General features: G+C 34.8%; 1 protein-coding gene across 3 annotated transcripts in view; it reads right to left on the minus strand.

The window, feature by feature from the left end:
- Positions 1 to 11,264: 11,264 nt before the first annotated feature.
- Positions 11,265 to 26,286, minus strand: part of LOC127851661 (ultra-long-chain fatty acid omega-hydroxylase-like) — a 134,890-nt gene continuing 119,868 nt past the window's right edge. The window contains exons 10-13 of one of the 3 annotated variants that reach the window (XM_052385484.1): positions 16,180 to 16,461; positions 15,811 to 15,876; positions 15,236 to 15,316; positions 11,265 to 11,624 (exon numbers count right to left, since the gene is read on the minus strand). In XM_052385484.1, coding sequence (XP_052241444.1) covers positions 11,600 to 11,624; positions 15,236 to 15,316; positions 15,811 to 15,876; positions 16,180 to 16,461 — 454 coding nt within the window. In that variant the 3' untranslated portion in view covers positions 11,265 to 11,599. The remainder of the gene's footprint in view (positions 11,625 to 15,235; positions 15,317 to 15,810; positions 15,877 to 16,179; positions 16,462 to 26,286) is intronic. The other 2 variants (XM_052385483.1, XM_052385482.1) reach the window with 2 other exon arrangements.

Here is a 26,286-nt window from a genome sequence, read left to right on the forward strand (position 1 = left end):
CTAACCTTCTAACCCCCCCTTGCGCAATACCATACCATGCCTCGCCCGTTGTAGTTTTCCGCCTCCCTATTTTACGACACAGCTGACGTGGTCTACATAGTTCGGCCCCGACGACAGGATTCTGCGTAATTGAATGTATCAGTGTTGGAGAACAAGTTATTATGTTTATCGGCATAGTTTCGATTAACACACTTCCCACTTGTCAGGGGGATAGACATTATGTACTTAAATTTACTGCCGATCTCGGGGGAACCAGTGTTATACAAATGATCCCACCCTTGACATGTTTATGCCGAACTATTAAGATAATAAAGTGTATTGTTAAACGTTTAGGCGTGTGTCGTTGAATAATTATGAAAACCCCTAATGCTAAGTGAGTTCAAGAGTGCCATGTCAACGTTGTAGAGTTAGAACAGCCCTAAACCAGCGTCATAGACCTAAGCCTTTGAACAGTAAGAGTGAGAATATTTAAAACATAATAAATGCATTTAAAGCGAGACTGCACGATTTGTATACAAAAATGTATGTGTTAAATTGTAATATATTGATAAAAATATGCTACAATAACGCAAATTAGCAAGAAAGAGTATACATTGAAGAAGAATTTCACGAAATGCATAAAAGACAAATGAGCGCCCAATCCGATTTCGACGAAGAGAGTTCGTACATATTTTCCTACAATAACCGAAGCATTCGTCTTTTTACTAGGACCGGATTTAGTGTTCGTGTGTCGTATGAATAAATATCGTTGCAGGAAATTAAATTGATCCTTCAAACTAAATAAACAAACACATTTTAATGTAATTGAGTTTTGGACAATTTTATAAGTATCAAAGCTTACAATACAGATAAATCACAAATAAAATAATTCAAATACAAGCCTTTTATAACGAAATATATGGAAGTGCCAATAAATGGTATGTTCAAGCTGTTTGATGCGTATGTCCTGTCAATCCTTAATTATAATTACGAAGTATGGGGATTTATTGCGGCAACTAATATTGAACGTATTCACAGAAAGTTATGTAAAAGACTGCTTAATGTAAAACTGTCAACACATTCAATGTCACTATATGCATAAGTTGGTAGATTTCCTTTATACATCAGTAGATACCTAAGCATTGTTAAATTATTTTTTTTAACTTCATCAAAAGAAACAAGGAAATTGTATTCTTACTACAGTCATTAATATGCAAAGATTAGAAATTATAACACAAAATAACACTATTATTTAGTCCTTTAAAGTTCGCAAAATTTTAAACCAAACATGATAAACAGATGTATGGTTGTTTCCTGAGTCAGTTATAATTGAAAGTTGTATTCCTTTTTTAAAGCTAGACTCAGAGAGGAGTATGAATCTGAATGGAGAGTTAATATTGATTCATCAACTTCATTACTATTTTATAAAGAACTTAAACCTGTATTTGAAAGATCTGTGTATTTAGATGTCACGGACAATAAATAACACAGAAACATTATTGGTAAAATACGTCTATCGTCACATAATTTGATAATTGAAGCTGGCAGACATAATAATATCAGAAATGAAAGAGTTTGTACTTTATGTAACGATTTAGAAGACAAATATCACTGTATACTTAAATGTCCATTTTATCTAGATGAAAGATCCAAATACCTTTCGAAATACAATTCAATAAGACCAAGTATGCATAACTTATCTTGAAATAGTGATGGCGATTCGCATTCAGCTTGCCATAATATTAAATTTTTTAGCACGTATGATGTAAGCTCTTTTTTCTTTGGTTTTAAAACTTCTTTCATAATCATTTTCAAAATCACATACAACTGTGCCTGTGTGGCGTTAAGATTGTTAACGAGTTCTGTTTCACCCGTGTTAAAGCAAATCCTCCATTCTAAAAAGTTGAATTGATTGCCCTTATATACTACCGGGGTAACAAAAGAGCCCAATACTACGACATCTGCGACCGGCCAATGTCGAGGTCGTTCAGCCCAACGCTGCAGGATGCTGGCGCATTCGCACCTTATTGCGTACACTATGTTAAGTGTAGAATCCCCTTATCTTACAGCTTGATTGACGGACCCGCGCGTCTCTGTGGCAACACGCCTTTAGGTCGATCGAATTCCAAACATTTGCCAACAAATAAACCACTGCTAAGCAAAACGTTTCCTTTTCCGTCATCACATAGAGCATTTGTTACGTCCCAGTGACGTATAGAACCAGGTATCTCCAGTAACATCCTGCAGTGTCCTTGGTATACACGTGTATCCATTCTGTACACCTCAAAGTAACCTGGTATAGTGTGTAGATCTATACCTTTTTCCACACAGAGGACCCGTTCCAGTAACAATAAAATGTCATGGTCGCTTTTGGTATAGGAGGTTAGGCCATCGGCCTTGCTTCCAGCTGTGATATGAGTAACTCCAAACATCTGATCTTCCTTCACCTTATAATTCAACACACTAGCAAACTCCCGCTACATCAAAATCCATCTCCTTCTTAGTTCCTCTCCGTATCCAAGAGGATCATTATATTGCACACTTCTTCAGATATGTTTTCGACATAATTCTGAAATAAACAGAACCTCAATAAATGATTGTCATAAAATTTCATTTAATTAAAAATATTCCAGTATTGACCAAATAGTTATCAAATAATGTGTTTTATATCAACTGATATTTGAATTGTTTTCTGTTATGCGATATTGTTTCAATAAAATGCAACTTAACAAAATGTAACCTTGTAAAACTCCGATTTGAAATTAGTTTCTAGTTTAATCCAATTCGATTCCGTTATTATAAGTACAATAAAGATTATCGAAGCCCCTATGAATTGCAAATTACTATAAGCATTTAAATTTGCATCTGCGGTTCTTAAAGAACATTTCGTCAATTGAACTTTTCAATATTATGTTTGTGCATATGCATGCAATTATGTATTTCTGTTCGAAAGCTCTACGCGAGAATGCTACTGCAATTGTATTTGTGTGGGCCATAATGATTTGTGCATGCTTTTTTGCGTTAGTATATAATGACTTGGCTGTGAACCAACGGGAAATGTAGTTTTACTTGGATTGTTTCACTTCTCGGAATACACATATTAGCATCAACTGAAATATTATAAGAAAAATAAAACTAACGTGCAAAGTAAAAGCGTGTTTCGGTAGTTACACGACATATTAAGAACATTGTTTTACGAAGAAATTACCTGTAATGTGTACAGTTCAGCACATCAGGTTATTTAAGACACACGTTTACAACTCTCAAGACTCTTTAAAATTATTTATAAAAAAATTCAACTAGGTAACACAATCTATGTCACTTCCAGACTTGCGTCAGTTTGCACTAGAGACTACTCCAATTTTTTTTGCATTGTATTGTCTCCTAAAATGTTAATGTGTTATGTGATAAATGTAAGCCCTAATGAGAGGACATGGTTTAATCCACCGCTTATTCCTCAACGGCTTGTGCGACTTGATCCAACAAATGTTGTAATGCAAGTATCTGTAATTCGTAACACTAACATTCAAAATAAGTGATCATCTACTGCGCAAAATCAGTTGTCTTAAGTGCAGATTTGGGATGAGATATATATTTTAGATTTTAGAGCAACGTGGCCGCGCATATGGGGAGTTAATGTGTGCAGTATGTAATGTGGATTGGTTAAACAATTCTTGGAATTAACAATTATCGTAAATATTATTTGAATTCACTAAATTTGACATTAATCAGTTTTAGGTTCACAATGCTGTTTAACTTTCGTAGCATATTATTTAGGCTCAGTATTTGTATTGCATATCATAGAGCAGTGTTAAAGTTCTCCTGTTGAATAGAAGTAGAGTCAACCGTTTTTATACATACGCCGACATATGTTTTATAACAACCTAAATGTGTCAATTGTTTGGTTCTAATTGCCGATGATGGGTTTTAATACAGATTTGTTTCGATAATTTTATGCAGCTATAAAATTGAATGACAATAGAATTGTTTCGATTGTCGAGTTCAAGACAGTTCAAACTTCATACAACGGTTTAGTCTATAACAATAACTGTTGGGCAATACAATTCATATAGATACAGTTATTTTTTTTCTAGAACTGGTTTAAAGCACCAGTCTCTTCGGAGGCGTGGGTTCAAATCCCACCGCTGCCACTCTTTAATCTAATTCTACCTGTTTATTTAGCCCCAATCCACCCCGTAATGTTTTTTTCGGCTTTACGCTGAAATCTCGATGTAGTGACAATATGGCAGTGCAGATAAACCAGCCATGAGTCAACTGATAAAAAAAGATCTATCTCTCTCTCTCTCTCTCTCTCTCTCTCTCTCTCTCTCTCTCTCTCTCTCTCTCTCTATATATATATATATATATATATATATATATATATATATATATATATATATATATATATATATATATATATATAAAGAGAGAGAGAGAGAGAGAGAGAGAGAGAGAGAGAGAGATAGAGAGCGCGACGCGCGCGAGCGCCGCTCGGCTCGCGCGCGACGCTCGCCGGAGCGCGCGCGCGCGCGAGCGCGCGCGCGCGGCGCGCGCGCGCGCGCCAGGACGACGAGAGAGCGAGAGAGAGAGAGAGAGAGAGAGAGAAAAGTTAAATGACATCGTGGAGCAGTGCAACGAGAGGAATACCCCCACACAATGGGTCGTGCATTCCTTAAACAGGCATTAAATTAAAGATCGCATTAAATTAAAGTTAAATTCCGATAGGATACCAATTTTCAGCATATTTTTACCGTTTGTATATCCATACTGTTTAATAGGGCATCATTAAGAAAACAAGTAAATGACAATGAATTATTGTGTACTTTTATTACTTTGCTAATAAACCAGTATATACGAAGCACTTTCTGAAATGTCTATTTAATTACTGTAAATTATATATTTCAGGAAAAAGGATTATTAATAATAAATTTATTGTGTTATACTTCCGTCAAGAAGCGTTACACGGGCAATATGAACAAAAACAGTTAACAGCTGGGCTTGTGCCCGCAACCTTCCATTCACGAGCCTTACACGGATATACAAAAAGATCGATAACACTAAAATATCAAAAGGTATTTCTTTGGGACAATATCAAATATGTATAAAAACGATCTGGGTAATATACTTGTATATATATTTATAATAAAAATTATCTAAGTAATATGTGAGTTATTCCATAACCACTCATTACTTATTACCGTGTTCTGAAAAAATGACAATCGAGGAAACATTTGATATAATATGTGGCCGCACAAGCGATTTTGACCCATTTGGCGCTGATGTCATTTCAGAGAAAAATCAGGAAGAAGTTTACGTGCTGGTTTGCGCGGTATTTTCTCGCAATTATTTTTAAAAATACTCTATCAAATAAGCATGAAATGACATGTAAGATCGCATGGGACGATGTGAACATTATTGGCAGTCGTTACTCAACATAATTTACAGTTTATTGTAACCTAGGACAAATTTACCGAGTATTTTACCCACCGTTTGAACTTGTCAACAAACTCACACACTTCCTGTTGGATTACACGCATAGGCGCTCGATGTCAATTACAATGTTTTATTTATTTATTTATTTTTATTTTTTTTTATTTTGTTTTAAGTAACCCGTTGTTTATTATAATGCATACACATACTAAATCAATAAAATACTTCCGACAAAACGTCTTCTTAAAAAAAAATAGTTCAACTATGTACATAGATATTGACAAGGTAAATCACTCGCGGGGTGACAGCGATTTAATTATGCATAATGATGCACTTCCGTTGCTTGAGAAAATGGCGAGTGATTTACCTTGTCAATATCTATGTACAAAGTCGAACTATCTTTTTTTAAAGAAGACGTTTTGTCGGAAGGTTTTATTGATTTAGTATGTGTATGCATTATAATAAACATCGGGTAACTAAAAAATAATAATAATATAAAACATTGTCATTTACATCGAGCGCCTATGAATACACGGTATGTTTATTTGTTTCTCTAGGTAAAATATCGTTTTTATTGTGATTAAATGTCGTCTTAATGATGGCACTATACATGTACTGCTAATATGATAATAGGTGCTACCTAATTTACGGGCAAAAGCTTATTTGATAACCACGTATCGTAATAAATATTTGGACATTATTGTGTACAAAACATTATAATTGTTTCAATTATAAAGTAAATCAGCCAAAATAAATCATATGTTTTGCTTGATGAAAAAAAGCATCTGCCAAGCTTTAACATTTAATATCTCATAATTGTGTGCTTTTTTAGCCTCTGGAATTTAAAGCTGGTTCAGTGGCTGCGGCGTAGTAGATATTGTGTCCGCTTAGTGACTTGGGGGTCTCGGCATTGATCCCTTTCGTGGAAGTGTTCTTTAGATAACCCTTAAGATGCCAAGTACTGATCCTACCCTGGAAACATGTTATTCCATCTCATGTCTCAAGTCAAAGTAAGCTGTTGATTCAATCATAAACTGATTAAACATAATCAAAATAATGTAATGTGTCAGATCAATTTTGATTGACAGGATTATCAATGTATAATTATGTGTACAGTATAGGATATCTTACTTATTTTATTTTTTTTTGCAATTGAAATATTTCATTAATACCGGTATCTCCAAAGGTTACAGGTTTTTTTTGCAAACTATTGTCGCATAGTTTAAATAAGGTTTCCACTAAAAACGAGCCATTTTGTAGTAATTCAAAAATCACAGTCTAAACTGCATACACTAAGTTTGTAGCTGTATGGTAAATATTTGAATGCAAACACACATAAGGTTATATCATCCATATTTATTTTTTTAATTTATACATTCTTTTAACACAAACAACACACACATATATTGCAGTAATCATATAAGCTTATTGTCCCCCTCCAAAGGTGAAGGGATATTGTTTTGGCATTGTCCGTTCTTCCGGCATTTTTGTGTCCGGAGCCATATCTTGGAAGTGCTTTGGTGGATTTCATTGAAACTTGGTATGAGTATATATATATATATACGTATAAGAGGATGATGCACACCAAATGACATTGTACACCATCTGTTTATAACGGAGTAATGGCCCTTTGTATACATTCTGTGTAAATGCAGCATGTGGGGGTATATGTCACGTCTGTGACAAAGCTCTAGTTTGGCGGGGGATATCAATTCAACGAATTTGCTTGTTTATATGTCAGTCTGTCTAGGCTTAGAAAAAGCATGTTAATTATGTTAGTATATTCAGTCCATATATAAAACTTATATGGTAATGCATTGCGATACAATATAAATAGTGAACACTTCACATCATTTATTTGCAAATAAAAGACTAGTAACACAATCAGTAATGCTTAAACACTGTCATCAACTTACACGAATATTTATGTATTATGTAGTTACAAAGTGATGTTATCTTTTGAAAAACTGTTGAATGAATTCCTTATGTATCATAATCCATTCAATGCATTATGAAAAACAAGAATAATACAGAATAGTATGCAGTTTATTCAAAACAATATATTATACATACAATTTTATAAATAAACAATGCTGTTTTTTTACTAGTGTATAAAATATTTATCATGGGACAACAACAATAAACAGCCAATTTATTAATTTATGATGCTAGTTGCTACTGTTTATTATTACACTGTCTTACTAAATGATCACAACGACAACGTATGGAGTTCTTTTACCAACTTGTGGTAAGTTGTTTTATTGCAAGTTAAACATTAAGTTGCAGACACTGCTCGACATATAGGCTAAATTTGCATCCGAACAATCGCTTTTCTTCAACTCGTTAATTGCCTTTAAAACGTTAATTTAACAACCCATTGACAATGTTTGCACATACGTCTTAATAATGTGACAGCTGATTTTTGTTTACAGAGAGACAGATATAGACTCTACAAAGTTCTATAAAAGTTCACATATGTTCCTTTGAAATTGAAGTAAACCTACAGAACCAATTAACAAGATTACCATGGCTAAAAACTTCATTCCATGGAAACTTTGATAGTTCAGGAATCCCTCCTTTGTTGATTTCTGGAAACCAACACTGTCAGTTTTGCTCAATAGAATGGCTTGTGTGATGTCCAGTGCTTGGCAGAACAGCTTCTAAAAATGGCGAACCAACAGTGAGCCAAAATCTTAAAATTTGATAAATGATGCAGGCGTTATTTAATTTTTTTGTTTAATTTTGAACAATCTGGAATATTGTGGTACGAAAATCCGACAGTGTTAGATTTAGGGGTTTTAGGCCTAATCTGTATATAGTGATATGTTACCTCGGCAAAGTGAGACGCAGCAAGGTGTAAACAAGTTGAAACTAAGCTAAAATGCAAAACAGTTAAATCGCAATATCGATACATTTTGTAAATAAACTTGTTTCTGAAGGATTACAACCGCAACTTACCAGATTATTGCTAATGATCACATGTAAAACTCCTTTCTGAGAGCGAATGCAAATTGTGTCATGAACTCTGACATGTGAACAGCACGTACTGTAGGGTGGCGCATTTGAAATACCGCGAGAATACCGATGCCGACTAAAATATTTTAAATGACATTATTTTTTAACCAGCGTGTATTGATTTATAAGGATAATAATAACAATCAGAAATCAAATATATGAAGCAAATAGATTCGAAAGAAATCTGGATGTATGCAATACATTTAAGACGGGTTTTATTAACGAAAATATGTTGCCCAAAGTTATCGCGTTTTGTAGTAATCAGTCTGTGGAATATGACTTGTTGCCCGTTACGGCTTAATGCCGGGAAACAGGCAAACCGGAAGAAAAACTAAAAATTGCATTTTGGCGGTCAAAAACATATAATACAATAACATAGAGTAAGTTTCGCTACTTAATAATTACTGCCATGACGTATTATTTCATGAGGAATGCATCTACGTGTCATATCACGGTGCCTATACCACGTGACTTTTAAGATCTGTGTGGGGAGTAAAATATCAACAAAAGCGCGACGCAGGTAAGATTTTTAAGGATTACTTTTTAAATATTTCACCATTTTTTAATGGGATAAAGTGCAGAGCCCATTCAATCATGAGAGTTGTCTATAGGTATCATGATTTTATAAAACAAATAAGTATTTTGTCAGTTCAATGCAACCGCGCGTTTGAACGGTTAAAAAAAGGTAGGATCAGTGTGGGGACATTATTTTATGTTAACACAGAAACAGCACCTCTGGTGAAATTAAGCAATAAACTTTATGGGCGGAGCTTACAATATATCATTTTGAATTCATTTTCATGTTTCTGTTATATATTTACGAAAAAAAAGTTCAAGAAAAATATTCTTATAGAAAAATGATCTGTGTGGTATACGTGTTTAAAAGGATCTGTGTGGTATCCGTGTTCCTACAATTTACGGATAAATTGAAATAATAACGACGAACTATATATTTGTATTACTACTACAATAACTACATGTACTACTACAAATAGTAATAGAAGTAGTAGTAGTACCAGTAGTAGTTGTAATAGTAGTTATAGTAGTAGTAGTAGAAGTAGTAGTAGTAGTAGTAGTAGTAGTAGTAGTAGTAGTAGTAGTAGTAGTAGTAGTAGTAGTAGGAGTAGTAGTAGTAGTAGTAGTAGTAGTAGTAGAAGTAGTAGTCGTATATCTATTATTATTTAGAAATTGATTCATTTCAGTTACCACCTATTTGACACTAGTGAACGGAAAATGGTTAAGGGAAGAAAAAAAGATTAAACAGTTTCACGAGACAGGAATGCTATACAGGAGGGGACACTAGGAGTAAGGTGGGAGCGGGCGAGACGAAACGATAGTGCAAACTGTTGCCAACAATAAGACTGGGGATAGACGAACTCAATTGAAATTTTAATATATGTTATGTTAAAGTATGCATGAGCGTGCATTATCATACGGTACACATCCATGCCTCTATCATATTTCTTCGGATAGTGTATACAATCGTTTGTTTTTGCATTCGGACACAAATTCTGCAATAGAAATTGTGTCAAATATTACACATGTTGACAAAAAGCAAAGGAACTGATACAGTGTAACGGTAACGATACAGCGTGTTTACATTAAATTTTATTAAGAGGAAATGTCAATGCCAAATAGATAGCCCGGTACTTGAGTTGAAATTCACAACGAAATTTTTAATGGAAATTAAATGATCTCAATGTTGTACCCGCTACGAATTTTTATTTACAAATAAATACACCAATGCCAATTTTTGCGCGCTTTTTATCTGGACAAAGAAATTCATTTATTATATGTAGAATTTTGTAACCTAAAATAGCTGTACACAACGAGTGCAAACCGTGGCAGGCGATTTTCGCATATTGCAATTGAACGGTCCTGATTGGGAGCTTATTTCATCATATCTTTAAATATAATCATATGCCGAAATTCATTTGACACTTAAGAAAATTTCAAACGTTTGTGGTTATGACTCTCATCGTCTATATTACCCTCCCATAATTTGGTTTAAAATTATAAATTGGGCATATATGGGATTATTGATTAACAGTCGATCAATTCAATTATTAATTGACAATGCAAACTGATTAGCAGGTGTTAACCGCGTTGTTATTAATATTCATTTTCGGTTTCGTTACCGTTTTGAAGAATCCGCTATTGTTTTTATTTATTTAATGTTCGGCGTCCTTTGATATTTAACGACATCAAAAACGTCGTCGCTATTACTCATTGTTGCGGTTAACAAAAAATTCCAAACTGCGAAATGATGTTGCATCATGTGCGCCAACTATCCAACCGGCTCTCATTATATTATTAGCAGACGACAAATGTTGATTCTGATTGAATGATCAAAATACACTGTCACTGTTTACGACATTACCGCAAGTGATCGGTGACTGATAAGATAATTGATTGCACTTTGTTATCGGATAATAAGCAATACACGGTGTAGAAACACATGGTCAGCGTGTTTATTCTACGTATGTTTGTCAATAAAACGGGCTACCGCTCTTATAGATTTATAGTAGCCCGGCGGGCGTCAGCTGGAAAATTTCAGTAACCCTAGGAAAAATTTCGGTAGCCCACGGGCTCCGTGCAATGGATTTGTCGGACACTGATTATATATAAATATATACATATTTACATATTTAGTGTTTCATTCCTAGGTAGTGTGGCCGAGCGGTCTATGGCGCTGGTTTCAGGCACCAGTCTCTTCGGATGAATAATTTTCATTAAAATTGATGACCACAGCATTGCAGGTTACTGCTGTACTTAGTTGACCGCTTTTTTCGATTGATGGTCAGATGAAAGTAGAATACTAATTCAAGAAACAGACAACACAGTTTACAAAAATGTATTTATATAATATGTTATGCGATTCTGATAATTAATATGAGATGATTTATAAAAAGTCGCTCATTTGAATTCTCAACTTTTTTCATAATGTTTTTTGATGATTTTTTTTTCAGATTTGATATTACACGTATTGCAGCCACACCCACATATAAAAAATGAAATTCATGATTAATAGGAACTGAAGTCAAGTTCACACATGTCAATCAACCAATACTCCTAAAAAACACGTGCTAAAATAAACGGAACATCCCAGTTCCTTTATTCAAGCGCCTTAGTGACGTTGATCTCTTTACGAGTCCATGCATTTTGTCCAAGCGTCTTAATGGCTTCGTTTCTCAGAGTACATATCGAGGGGTGAAAGCGAAACAGTTCTAAGTGACATTTTTTCACAAAATGACTTTTTTGTATATTTTGCATAGCAACATCCATGCCCATCATGTATTAAAATATCTTAGTTCCAGGCAATAAAAAGTAAAATTGAAATTTGTCCTAAAGCTCTAAGTGAATTTAATTATGTTTTTAGTGCGAAAAGGCTCTATTTGCAGTGAAGCGCTACTTAGAGCTCTTTCGCATTAAGGTTGTTGATGTTAAAATAATTTTAAATGACACTTTTATCAATTATTGAGGAATATATTTACAATAAATAATATATTTGTATTTGAAAAACCTCCCGAATAGATACTATTATGTAACTGATGAAAAAATAAGAAAAAATATTGATAAAATTATGCACTTAGACCTTTTTCGCAGCAAATTTTGGGTATTTTTTTATTTTCCTTTATTATTTTGTGTTGTATAACATATTTGATAAACTGTATGACAACATTAATATAAGGATTTTATGGCTATTACAAATTATGTTTTATACATACCTGTCTGTACTTAAAACTATAAAGCTAATTGAAAAATTGAAACCTTAATTGCATAAAAGCTAGTTGAATTTGGAATGAATTTCAAGGAGATGTGATCCTTGTTTCACCCTCTTCCTAGTTCTGAATGTAAATTGTAATACTATTTATTTTGTTACAAAACCACGAAGAATAAACTCATTAAAGTACGTTGTGTTTAGAATGTTAAGTTGTGTAAATGTCAGATACCTTTATATATTTCTATTTTGCTCTCTCGTGAAAAACGCGTTCAGAATTACCGAGAACCTAGTTAGTTGTATGCATAGACAGTGATACATATTTATTAACATTTCTCAATAAATAAATATTAACAAACATGAATGTAAATTAGTTGTTATTGTGGTATTTACAAACACTAATTTGTAACTGAGGTGAGATGTGAATAAGTTGGTCAATACATTAATAACTTTTCTGGAAAGATGTGGAAAACTGTGCTCATAACTCTGCTGCTATGATGTAACTTAGAAGATTACCATGCTGGTGAATTGTGATATGGTTTGTTACCATTCTAGTGATATGTTATTTCATTGGTAACAGAGATGGTGAATTGTTGATCACTAGTATATAACCATTCTGGTGTGATGTGATTTGGTTGCTTTCTGTATTTGTGAAATGAGAATCAGTAGGTAACCATTCTAATGTGATGTGATTCGGTTGGTACATGAGATGGTGAAATGTGAATCAATAGGTTACCATTCTGGTGTGATGTGATTAGGTTGCTTACTGTGTGTGTGAAATTTGAATCCTTAGGTAACCATTCTGGTGTGATGTGATAAAGTTGTAACTAAGATGGTGAAATGTGAATCAGTAGGTTACCATTCTGGTGTGATGTGATTAGGTTGCTTACTGTGTTGGTGAAATGAGAATCCATAGGTAACCATTCTGGAGTGATGTGATTTTGGCTGGTAACTGAGATGGTGAAATGTGAATCAGTAGGTTACCATTCTGGTGTGATGTGCTTCGGTTGGTAAATGAGATGGTGAAATATGAATCAGTAGGTAAACATTTTTGTGTGATGTGATTTGGTTGCTTACTGTGTTGGTGAAATAAGAATCCGTAGGTAACCATTCTGGTGTGATGTGATTCTATTGGTAACTGAGATGGTGAAATGTAAATCAGTAGGTAACCATTCTGGTGTGATGTGATTAGGTTGCTTACTGTGTTGGTGAAATGAGAATCCGTTGGTAACCATTCTGGTGTGATGTGATTCGGTTAGTAAGTGAGATTGTGAAATGTGAATCCTATAACTGAGATTGTGAAATGTGAATCCTTAGGTAACCATTCTGGTGTGATGTGATTTGGTTGCTTACTGTGTTGGTGAAATGTGAATCAGTAGGTTACCAGTCTGTTGTGATGCTATTCGGTTGGTTACTGAGATGGTGAAATGTGAATCAATAGGTAACCATTCTGGTGTGATGTGATTTGGTTGCTTACTGTGTTGGTAAAATGAGAATCCGTAGGTAACCATTATGGTGTGATGTGATTCGGTTGGTAACTGAGATGGTGAAATGTGAATCAGAAGGTAACCATTCTGGTGTGATGTGATTGGGTTGCTTACTGTGTTTGTGAAAGGAGAATCCATAGGTAACAATTCTGGTGTGATGTGATTTGGTTGGTAACTGAAATGTTAAGCAATAGGTTACCATTCTGGTGTGATGTGATTCGGTTGGTAACTGATCTTGGTAATTGTGAATCAGTAGGTAACTATTTTGGTGTGATGTGATTCGGTTGGTAACTCTGCTGATGGATGCTCATCAGTAAGTTTCTATTCTGGTGTGATGTGATTTGCTTTGTATCGGTTCCAGTGGATGTAAATCAGAAGGTTACAATTCTGATGAGATGTAAACAAACAACTGAATGATGTCAATTTGTGTAAATTATGATATTTTGTAAATTTGCTAATTATTGCCTTATAACAGTTCAGTTACCTATCTAAGTTGCAATGCCCCTTCTAAAAATACTAGGTGTGTTATTTATAATACAACGTTCAACACCATGCTAATACTTATTATTGTAAATCATTAAAAATAAAAAGATGTAAATTACTTTCCCATAACGTTCGTTGTTTAATGGACATGACTGCCTACAAAATAAGTCCAAAATCTGCCAAAGTATTAATCAATATAACAAATATGATAGAATATAGCAATATGATGGAAAAATCAGCATAAAATTCCAATATGTGTTTTAAGAAGGAATGAAAAAAATAAGGTTCAATCAAGTTCGTTGATAAAATTCACCTTTTCTTACATGTTACTGATTGTTGGAAACACACACAACATCTACTATACTTTGTCAAAGGGTATCTCGTTATTGTTTTTGTAAAACAGTACAATATAAAAAAAAATCCATTCAGCGTTTTGGGACATTTGATTACAAACAATTGCAAAAAAAAGTATTTAGAATAAAATAAGATAAATTGTCAATTTGAAATTTTCAGCACTATTAAATAATATCAATACAGTATTTTTATGCTATCTGTTTAAAGCAAAATGGCTCTAAGTAACAATATTTCCAAATATATTTAAATACTCATATTAAGAATGTTTAAAGTATTTAATTTAAAAAATATGCAATAAAGTGAGAATTTCCAATACTTTTCAATTCACTTTATGTCACTTAGAACTTTTCGCTCTGAAAAATAAGACGAAAAAAATATTTTTTTCAGTGCGAAAGGGTTCTAAGTGCCATTTTTTGCATTTTATGTATACTATTCTTAGTTTCAAAATGTAGAAAGTATTGCATATGAAATAAATACTGTAAATTGATAATTGTTTTAAAATCACTTAGAACTTTTTCGCTTTTAACTTTAAGTAAAAAAATGTGAAATTTTAGTGCGAAAAGGGTCTAAGTGACATTTTTTAAATAACTTCTTTATTTGTGATAATACAAACATGTTTAAAAAAATGTGATTATAGCAGACAATTCTCAATATAACTTTAAATTTTAAAGCCTTCATTGTTTTAATTGTTCTTCTGATACAGTTTAAACCTTCTCTTGAACATTTTTGAAAAATGCACTTAGAGCTGTTTCGCTTTCACCCCTCGATATGCAGGCCATCTACCGTTCGCATCACTGCAGACGCGCTCTTTTTCACTTCGTGAGCAGGATCAAGGCTGAACGTGAAACTGAAATATATGAAAAATCAAAGCACCGAGTGCATTGCATGTTTTACCTAATGCATATCACTGTTTGTAATCCCCAGGATGCACAAGTTATCGGCAACACACATCACAATTTAATATCACGAATTGAAAATATTTACTTGAGATTGTTTCCTTAAAATATTCTTACAGGATGCATAATGATTAAAGTCAATTGAAAATTATTTCTAGAAAACTAGTAAAAACAAATCTAACGTCGACCAATTCGGTGAAACTGAAAGACAACCAAACCTAACCAAATCATTCTTGGTTTGCATCGACATTGCACAATAATAAGATCAAAGTTTGTAATTCTCTTAAACAATTCGACATTTTAGGTTCCCGTATTTGTGATCCTAACGGTTGCCCGTTATATAGATGCTATTTTCACTTACAGTTACTAAGTTATTAGTTAACACCGTTTTATTAAACAACCAAATTTTATCATATTTTCGACATCTGCAATGTTTTGCACTTACTTTCTCAGTAATTTGCTTAAGATCACCTTCTCTTCGTTCATCGCGAAGTGCTGTCCGATGCAGTTTCTAAAAACATACGATAGACGGAGCTTCGTGGATTGCAACAACGTAAAGCGAAAGATAGAAACAGTCAGATCTTTTTTTATTATCAATAAACTCGTTACATTACCAGATATGCAAGCTACCTCATGCTAAGCAATGAGGCATGTACGATTGTTTGTTTGCAATAACAAGATCGACTCTATCTTTTTTTCTGTCGACTCTACTCTGTCTCAAGAAACATTTAGGAAATCAGAACGATATATTGCAAATTGAGTGTAGTACACGTAGCATTGTCAGAAAGTGCTGAATAATGTTTAAGACATATACCTATTTCCGGCGGAAAATGGAACGAACTGGTAAGATGCTATCTTGTCGATGTTTTCGGGGACGAATCGCTCCGGTTTGAACTCCCAGTGGTCTGCGCCCCAGTATTTCTCCATATGGTGCAGAGCCCAGATATTAAGCTGCACAAGGCAGCCCGGGGGTATGACGCGACCCCCAATTTTAAGTTCCTGTCGCAGTTCTCGTGATAAAATGGGGACGGGCGCGTGAAGTCGCATGCCTTCTTTAATACACTGCGTTAGGAACTCAAGTTTCGATAGATCAGACCTTAAATTGGAAACATATGAAAGTAACTTCGAGGTTTTTGAGATTGTGTAAAAAAATCAGCGCCACAGGAACGAGGTAAAGACTCCATCATTTACACAGAAAGTCTAATCTGCCCAATGGACTTTGTAGTCGCCATTTTAATAACGCTATATTTTGCATTCAAATATCAAGGCGGAAAACATATGCTTAAAGTTTTAACACAAAATCGAATAAAACATGTTGTTATGAGTTGCTTTTATGTAAAGTTTTAAGACTTACTAAGACATAGAAACAGATGAGGAATGTAGCTACTAAATAACAAAAGGGCCAAGATGGCGCTAGTTCGCTTACCTGAGAGGAGTCAGTTCATTCAATCTTTACCAAACGTCAAACTTGACCTAGATATTGTCCAGACAAACATCCTGGTCAAGTTTCATTATTATTGAACCAAAACTCTGGCATATTGAGTGATTTTGTTTTTGTAAGATTTGACCTGGTGGCCTATATTTTGAGTTGACCCCCCTTACCAAACATCAAACTTTGCTTACAAAAATAAATATTATGACCAAGATTCATTCAATCTGAAACAAAATTGTGACCTCTAGAGTGTTTACAAAGATTTTGTATAATATAATGAACATTTGGACAATCTAAGGGCAATCATTATGGCTTTAATTGTGTGATATATATATAAAACCAATCTTTTCACCAAGTTTCATGATGATTGGGCAAACAATGTGACTTGTAGAGTGTTCACAAGCTTTTATAAAAATATCAGAAAACTGACCCCCCCCCCCCCCCCCCCCCGCCGGCCATGTTATTCAACTGACCGGAACCATTTTCAAACTCAACTCTCATATCAAAGAAACAAATTTTCTGACCAAATTTCACGAAAATTGGGCCAAAATGTGACTTCTAGAGCGTTCACATGTTTTCACTATATACATATAGAGAAAAATGCCCCGCCCACTGGCGGCCATGTTTTTTCACCGATCTGGATCGTTTTCGAACTCGTCCGAGATATCAATAAAACCAATGTTTTGACCAACTTTAATGATGATTGGGCAAAAATTGTGACTTCTAGAGTGTTTACAATGTTTCTCTATAGCCAAATAAGGAAAACTGCCCCCCCCCCCATGGCAGCCATGTTATTCAACTGACCGGAACCATTTTCGAACTCAACTATCATATCAAGGAAACAAATGTTTTGACCAAATTTCATGACAATTGGGCCAAAAATGTGACTTCTAGGCTGTTCACAGGTTTTCACTATATACATATAGAGAAAAATGCCCCGCCCACTGGCGGCCATGTTTTATCACCGATGTGGACCATTTTCGAACTTTTTCGAGATATCAATAAAACCAATGTTTTGACCAAATTTCATGATGATTGGGCAACAATTGTGACTTCTAGAGTGTTTACAAGGTTTCTCATATAGCCAAATAAGGAAAACTGCCCCCCCCCCCCCCCTGGCAGCCATGCTATTGAACTAACCGGAACCATTTTCGAACTCAACTCCCATATCAAGGAAACAAATGTTCTGACCAAATTTCATCAAAATTGGGCCAAAAATGTGACTTCTAGAGTGTTCACATGTTTTCACTATATACATATAGAGAAAAATGCCCCGCCCACTGGCGGCCATCTTTTTTCACCAATCTGGACCATTTTCGAACTCGTCCGAGATATCAATAAAACCAATGTTTTGACCAACTTTCATGATGATTGGGCAAAGATTGTGACTTCTAGAGTGTTTATAAGGTTTCTCTATAGCAAAATAAGAAAAACTGCACTCCCCCCTCCCGGCAGCCATGTTATTGAACTGACCAGAACCATTTTCGAACTCTCCTCTCATATCAAGGAAACAAATGTTCCGACCAAATTTCACGAAAATTTGGCCAAAAATGTGACTTCTTGAGTGTTCACATGTTTTCACTATATACATATTGAGAAAAATGCCCCGCCCATTGGCGGCCATGTTTTTTCACCGATCTGGACCATTTTCGAACTCGTCCGAGATATTAATAAAACCAATGTTTTGACCAACTTTCATGATGATTGTGAAAAAAATTGTGACTTCTAGAGTGTTTACAAGGTTTCTCTATAGCCAAATAAGGAAAACTGCCCCCCCCCCCATGCCCCCATGGCAGACATGTTATTGAACTAACCGGGACCATTTTCGAACTCAACTCTCATATCAAGGAAACAAATGTTCTGACCAAATTTCATGAAAATTGGGCCAAAAATGTGACTTCTAGAGTGTTTAAAATGTTTCTCTATAGTAAAATAAGGAAAACTGCCCCCCCCCCCCCTAGCAGCCATGTTATTGAACTAACCGGAACCATTTTCGAACTCTACTCTCATATCAAGGAAACAAATGTTCTGACAAAATTTCATGAAAATTGGGCCAAAAATGTGACTTCTAGAGTGTTCACATGTTATCAATATATACATATACAGAAAAATGCCCCGCCCACTGGCGGCCATGTTTTTTTACCAATCTGAACCATTTTCAAACTCGTCTTAGATATTAATAAAACCAATGTTTTGACCAACTTTCATGATGATTGGGCAAAAATTGTGACTTCTAGAGTGTTTACAAGGTTTCTCTATAGCCAAATAAGGAAAACTGCCCCCCCCCCATGGCAGCCATGTTATTAAACTTACCAGAACCATTTTCGAACTCTACTCTCATATCAAGGAAACAAATGTTCCGACCAAATTTCATGAAAATTGGGCCAAAAATGTGACTTCTAGGCTGTTCACAGGTTTTCACTATATACATATAGAGAAAAATGCCCCGCCCACTGGCGGCCATGTTTTTTCACCGATCTGGACCATTTTCGAACTCGTCCAAGATATCAATAAAACCAATGTTTTGACCAACTTTCATGATGATTGGGCAACAATTGTGACTTCTAGAGTGTTTACAATGTTTCTCTATAGCCAAATAAGGAAAACTGCCCCCCCCCATGGCAGCCATGTTATTGAACTAACCGGAACCATTTTCGAAGTCAACTCTCATATCAAGGAAACAAATGTTCTTACCAAATTTCGTGAAAATTGGGCCAAAAATGTGACTTCTAGAGTGTTCATATGTTTTCACTATATACATATTGAGAAAAATGCCCCGCCCACTGACGGCCACGTTTTTTCACCAATCTGGACCTTTTTCGAACTCGTCTTAGATATCAATAAAACCAATGTTTTGACCAACGTTCATGATGATTGGGCAAAAATTGTGACTTCTAGAGTGTTTATAAGGTTTCTCTATAGCCATATAAGGAAAACTGCCCCCCCCCCCCCGGCAGCCATGTTATTGAACTGACCAGAACCATTTTCGAACTCTACTCTCATATCAAGGAAACAAATGTTCCGACCAAATTTCATGAAAATTGGGCCAAAAATGTGACTTCTAGAGTGTTCACATGTTTTCACTATATACATATAGAGAAAAATGCCCCGCCCACTGGCGGCCATGTTTTTTCAGCGATCTGGACCATTTTCGAACTCGTCCGAGATATCAATAAACCAATGTTTTGACCAACTTTCATGATGATTGGACAAAATTGTGACTTCTAGAGTGTTTACAAGGTTTTTCTATAGCCAAATAAGGAAAACTGCCCCGCCCACTGGCGGCCATGTTTTTCAACGGACCGGAACCACTTTTGAACTCAACCAACATTTAGTAAGACAAACATTTTGACAAAGTTACATGAAGATTGGGCATGAAATGTGACTTCAACAGTGTTTACAGTTTTTTCTTTTTTTTAACCTAATAACCTAGTTTTTGATCCGGCACGACCCAGTGTCGAACTCGACCGAGATTTTATTGGGCTTCTGACCAAGTTTCATGAAGATCGGACAATAAATGTGGCCTCTAGAGTGTTTACGAACAAATGTGGACGGACGGACGGACGACGGACAAAGACCGGTCACAAAAGCTCACCTGAGCAATCAGGTGAGCTAAAAACCAACCATTCGATGTCGTCGTTATCTAGACCAGAGAGCACTGCATCCTCTTTCTGTTGGCATCTCCTCTGGTACTCCGGATGTTGTGCCAGCGAGTACAGGATCCAGGAAATAGCGCCTTCGGTCGTGTCGTGGCCTGTGAGAAATGCATGGTACCGTTAATGATTTTATCATACAGCTAAATGATTTAATAGATGTATAGCACATGTTTACATAACACTCAGAGTTTCTCTGGATGTTATGTAAACATGTGCTTTGCATGCCTACCAGCGTTTACAATGCTACTTCCATACATAGCGAACTACTTGTCTTGGCCCTTACTTCCCATTTAAGGGCAAATTCAGTTAACACTTGAAGACGATATATCTTGTTGAAATGTATAAACTTCCTCATTGTTTATTTGAATAGAAATATGCATCGAATTGATTCATTTCAAATCAATTAACCGTATACGAAAAATAGCCTCTAGTTATCATCACAATACATCGTTTAGTTTTAACTTTAGTTCAAGCAAATGTTTCATGTAAACGTGTACACATGTAAACAATTTATCGAAATATACAGATTACGTAATTGAATGTGCTTTGGATTGGAAAACAAGGTCGATGTGATACTTTTATTAATTCCCCTCCGTTTATGTGGAGTTGTGACTGTAAACAGTTTGGTCCAAGTCAAATAGTAAGTGTTTAGTTTACATGTGAAAATTGTAGAAGACAATATTTAAAGAAAAAAACTGCATATAAAACAGTAACTTAATATAGAAATAGTTTTGATGAGCTGTCAGTCTCGCAAACGTCCTGGTACACGGTTTGTTGTATAGCAGAAGAGAGCCGATTACACCTATGTCGCAAAACGTTTTCATGCTATTATATATCGCTGTACAGCGTGGAATAAAAGTTCGTTTTCTGCACAGGAGAATCAGTCAAAGCCATTTAACAGATTATTTGTAGTAACAGTGCACGTTATGTCGCCAAAGCAGGGGTACCAGAAGTTTTTAGCGGGATTATACTAGAGACCCATTGTAAAGAACGTGGACCAATCCGCTACATTCAAATCGAAGACGTGCGTAAAAGATTTGTCCAGGTCCTGAACCACAATAAAAAGGGGTGAGGATTTGTTTTTATCTTTTTTATGGCGATTTAAATGATTTTGCGTCAGGTGATTTTTTTAATGATTTTGGGCAGTTGATTGCACGCACGTATTGTTTTGGGTAAGAAATATAAATTATATGCTTGCGTGTGTTCTCTGGCATGTCGGATGTGTCTCAAGTTGTATCCGTCTGATTGGCTTTGGTTTATGTTTGGAATCAGATCTGACATATAGGGTGGTGAAAGTCCATGCGTCATTTAAAAAAAAATATTCATGAGGACCAGCATAAACCTTGGCATTATATCAAAGCATAAAATTTATTTCTGATCTTATGTTTTTTTCAAGTTCACTTTTAGATCGAATGTTCATCTTTATATGTAAATTAACGTGTGTCGTTTTTAACATATCAGTCGTGCGCATCCCATTCCAGCGCCAATTGGCCCCTTACTAGACCACTGACACGATAACCTTCACATTTGAGGTGTGGGGAAAATACTATGTGATTACATGAATACATTATGGTCCTATTCTTTATGAGTAAATTTTCAAAGTACTCTTTATTACGACCCTTTGATTGATCTTTCGAAGAAGGATGTGTCCAAGTCATTTCTTATCTACAGAGAAACTCGGGATACGAATGTTTATAATACAACTCTAAAAGTGACAATGTGAATAACTGAACAATAGTATACTGACAACAAAGAAGAAACTGCGATGTTGAAAATATCAGTTTTAATCTACTCTGTCAACCTTGATTTAAACTTTTTTTAAACATTTTTTAAGCTAAAAAAGATAGCACACACCAATATCATATAGAATTTAATATAACAGCATTTTCTGATACTGTTACTTTAAAACACCGGTAAACCAAATATACGTGTATGCATGATGAACACGGATCAAGTTCATTGAAAGAATATGACGCTATTTGACTTATTTTTTTAAGCGTTCGTGTTATGAAATATTAATCAGTATGGTCCTTGATCACCAAAAAATAAATAGTTTTATAAAAGTGTGTCCCATACTCGACTCCCTGCAGGAGCATCATGCGCTACCGAATGGTTTAATGTGTTGTCATATCGGTTTAAGGACTTTTAAAGTTTATATTTCAAAGGTTGAGATACTACAATAAAATAAGATACTTAAAATAAACGTTGACACATATTATTACAAAACAATATAAAGTTTCAAATTGAATACTCATACCAAACGATTGTATTCCTTCTGTGTTTACCTCAGTATAAGTCGTTAAAACTTTTTACAAGCTTGTGCCAGAGCTTTAAGGTACATATAAAAGAGCATAATAGTATACATCAAACACATAAGTTTTAACCATAATATTTTGCATGCTTCTTAAGGAGACTTGAGGTGGCGATTTGCAAGAGAAACCGACGATAACCCCTATATGCAGGAGGAAATAGTATCAAACACGGTTATGTCCCTTTCCAAAGCTTGTTTTCGAAAGTCAATTATTTCCTCCGCAACAGAATGCACGAAATCGCAGTCTTTCTTGAACTTGCGACCCGTGTCAGTCAGGTAGAATGCAAAGTCCCATAGAAGGATAGGCCGCCTACAAAAATAAAAAGGTCGAGGTTTAGGGTGACTTATCCTTAAACAATCTTTCTCATTAAGTTGGAGTTGAAGTTCTTCATAACAGCATATCAAAGTTTTAATTGTTTTATCAGACATTTGAGTCGTATTCTGACAAAATTTGGCTTAATGCATGTGCGTAAAGTGTCGTCCCAGATTGGCCTGTGCAGTCCGCACAGGCTAATCAATGACGACACTTTCCGCTTTAATGGTATTTTTCGTTGAAAGGATGTCTCTTCTACACGAAAAAACAGTTGAGGCGGACTTCACAGGCCAATCTGGGACGACACTTTACGCACATGCATTAAGCCCAATTTTCTCAGAACAAGACACATTTTTATAACAAAGTAATTGGAACGTCACATTCATAGCAAATTAAAGTACATGATATGTACGTTAAATGCGAACGTGTGTAGTTTGATTACAGAAAATGTTGTTTTTTTAACTACAGATGAATTTAAAATGAAGGTGTATAAATAAATAACAATAAATTAAGTTTGTATAACCCGATTTATGCAAACAGTTTAACAGTTCTAAATTCACTCACAAAAATCGGACCATCAGGGTGTCTGTAATTCAAGCTGGTCTTGAATTTTTCAGTGTTCATGTTCGAAGTTTGTATCTTTATATCGGTTAAATACTTGAGAAATGTTTCTTCATATCAATCACAACTTTGGTTATCAGCGAAAATCACCATCCGTAAAATAAAAGTATAAGTTTGAGGTTTGAAAAATCCAATTGGTAAAATGTGGTAAATTAACAAAACTGTCATTTTTATGGAGTGAAAACTTATAAACAAGCAGACTTCTTGCATAAAACGCACAATTTAATTATAAATTTTCATAACACATGTAATTAATATCATGGCATGTGTGTCAACTGTTTCAACTGATCTGTGTTTTCATCCAGTCGTAAATCACAACTATTCAGTTACTGCAACTTAAAAGCTGTAATTAAAGATTGAAATGTGCATTTAATATTACTTTTTGATGCAATCACAAGGTGAATCTCATTAAATGGATCGTTAACCAGTCGAATCTACGATGACGCCACAACATTACATAAATATTATTCAAAACGACCATTAAAATGTAGATAAATATACTGGTGTCATATAATATATAATAGTATATAACACATGAGGTGTTCATCATACGAAACATTAACTTAAAGTGCCCTAGTGGCTACAAACTCTCGCAGATCCGTATACCCTTTCGTGCATGTAGAATTTCGCATTTGTTGGTATAACGGAATATTTGTGTTAAATCTGACAGCTTTAAAGGTATGCAGAACCATGTTTCATTGAGAATTGATATTTTGTACATGTGTGATAACTTAAGATTAGACTTTTTATTTTTTATTAAGTTTGGTGTTGTTTCGATCTGCACTTAAGGAACCGTTTCTTATCGGATGTAATATTTTATTTATTTTTGGTTTCAGTGACACTACTTTTCTATGGCCTTAATGAGAAAAAGGTCACATTTACTATTTTAGTTTTAGCTTTCCACGTTATAAATATGCAAAGCATGTCGATCAATTTTTGTAAGATTGCCAAAATTCTATTTTTTAATGCAAACTCCTTTTCTTTGCTTAGAAAAACCATATTGCTATTTTACATGCCACGTTAATTACTCAATTTTGATGAAACACGGGATGTCTATTTGGAAAATATCTAGGTCAAGTTTGAATATGGATGGCGTGCGCCCATTAACTAGGTCAGCAGGATTCATCTTTTTTAAACACCTTTTTATTACTGTAGAGGTCACCTTTATGACTCAATAGTGATAACACTTGCGCAGAATGTATTTCATTACATTTTCTAGGTACAGTTTAAATCTGGGTTACGTTCGTCCAAAAACTCGTACAGCAGGTCACATCCTAGCCAAAACTTTACTGCCACTCCGGAGGCTGCAATTATGACAAAATATTGATGAAATGTGGTCAGAATATATATCTTGACACTGTCAAAGCAGAGTTCGAGTTCCAGGTTACGTGTTTTCAAAAACTTTTGTAACATGTGGGATTCAGTCGCAGTTGATCTTCTTTGACTAAAATGTTAAGCAAAAATGTTTTGTCTTCGTATTATTCGAGGTTCATTTAATTTTCTAACCTCTTTCGAATAAGTAGACATATATAACACGCACAGTCCGTCAGTAAGTGTGTACGTCTGTGGGAAATAGCTTGTCTCAGCCATAACTGTGTCATGTATTTGCTATGGATTTTGAAAAACAGTTGAAAACATCATAAGCCTACGTGTCATCTGTAGCACTTGTTTCATCACCTAAAACGTTACGGTCATATTTAGTGGTAAAATTTCACATTTGGACACATTTATTTTTCATGCGTGTCATAATAAATGATTTCCAAATTTAGCGCTGTCAGGCACACAGTTCACGCGCATGATTGCAAACCACAAGCTATCGTTATGGCACGGTATTATGTCTATTTTGCTCCGCCAAACAGCTACTGTAATGTTATTACCGAGCAAAATTAGTTATTTTTTCCGAATTAAATCTAAACATAGAGACTATTTAGATAATTATTTAGTTTAAATGTTTATGCAATCCCGTTTTAGGTCTGCATCTAAACTATAAGCAACCAAATATTTGCGCACAGTCCTAGCATATATCCATATTCGATATTTTGAGCGAACACAGTTTTTTAAGGTAACAGTGAATAAGATTTTTATATGAAGTTATGTGTACATTGAAACTACTATCGCTCTGCATTTCAGAAACCCCATTAAAACTCAAGGTATGGGTGAAAACGGTTTTTTATTGAGCGACCTTGACCCTCACCTTACTGGCCTCAAGTGCAATATCTAGGCATGTATATATGCTACCTATATACATACTTTTAGTGCAATCAACAACGCATATGCTTTTCATAGATATTTTGGACCGAACATTTATTGTTAAAATGTAAAGTCTGATTGACCCTTTGCTAGCGTTTGTTCTTAATTGAAATCCTGGTGAACGGAAACAATTTAATTTTGACTTTTTTATTGAACGTGTTATGGGTTTGATGTTGAGATTAATATTCCAAGTTTTAAAATAAGTTTTTCAGGTGTAAAACATTTTATGACATTGTGTTTCCAAATTAACCTGAATTAAATAACAGTTTGTATTGCATGTATATGTATTACTGGGGTATTTGATACAGTTTTGTTTACTTTGTAAATAGAAAAGTTAT

This window comes from Dreissena polymorpha, chromosome 11 (genome assembly GCF_020536995.1).
Source record: "Dreissena polymorpha isolate Duluth1 chromosome 11, UMN_Dpol_1.0, whole genome shotgun sequence".
Lineage (NCBI taxonomy): Eukaryota > Metazoa > Mollusca > Bivalvia > Myida > Dreissenidae > Dreissena > Dreissena polymorpha.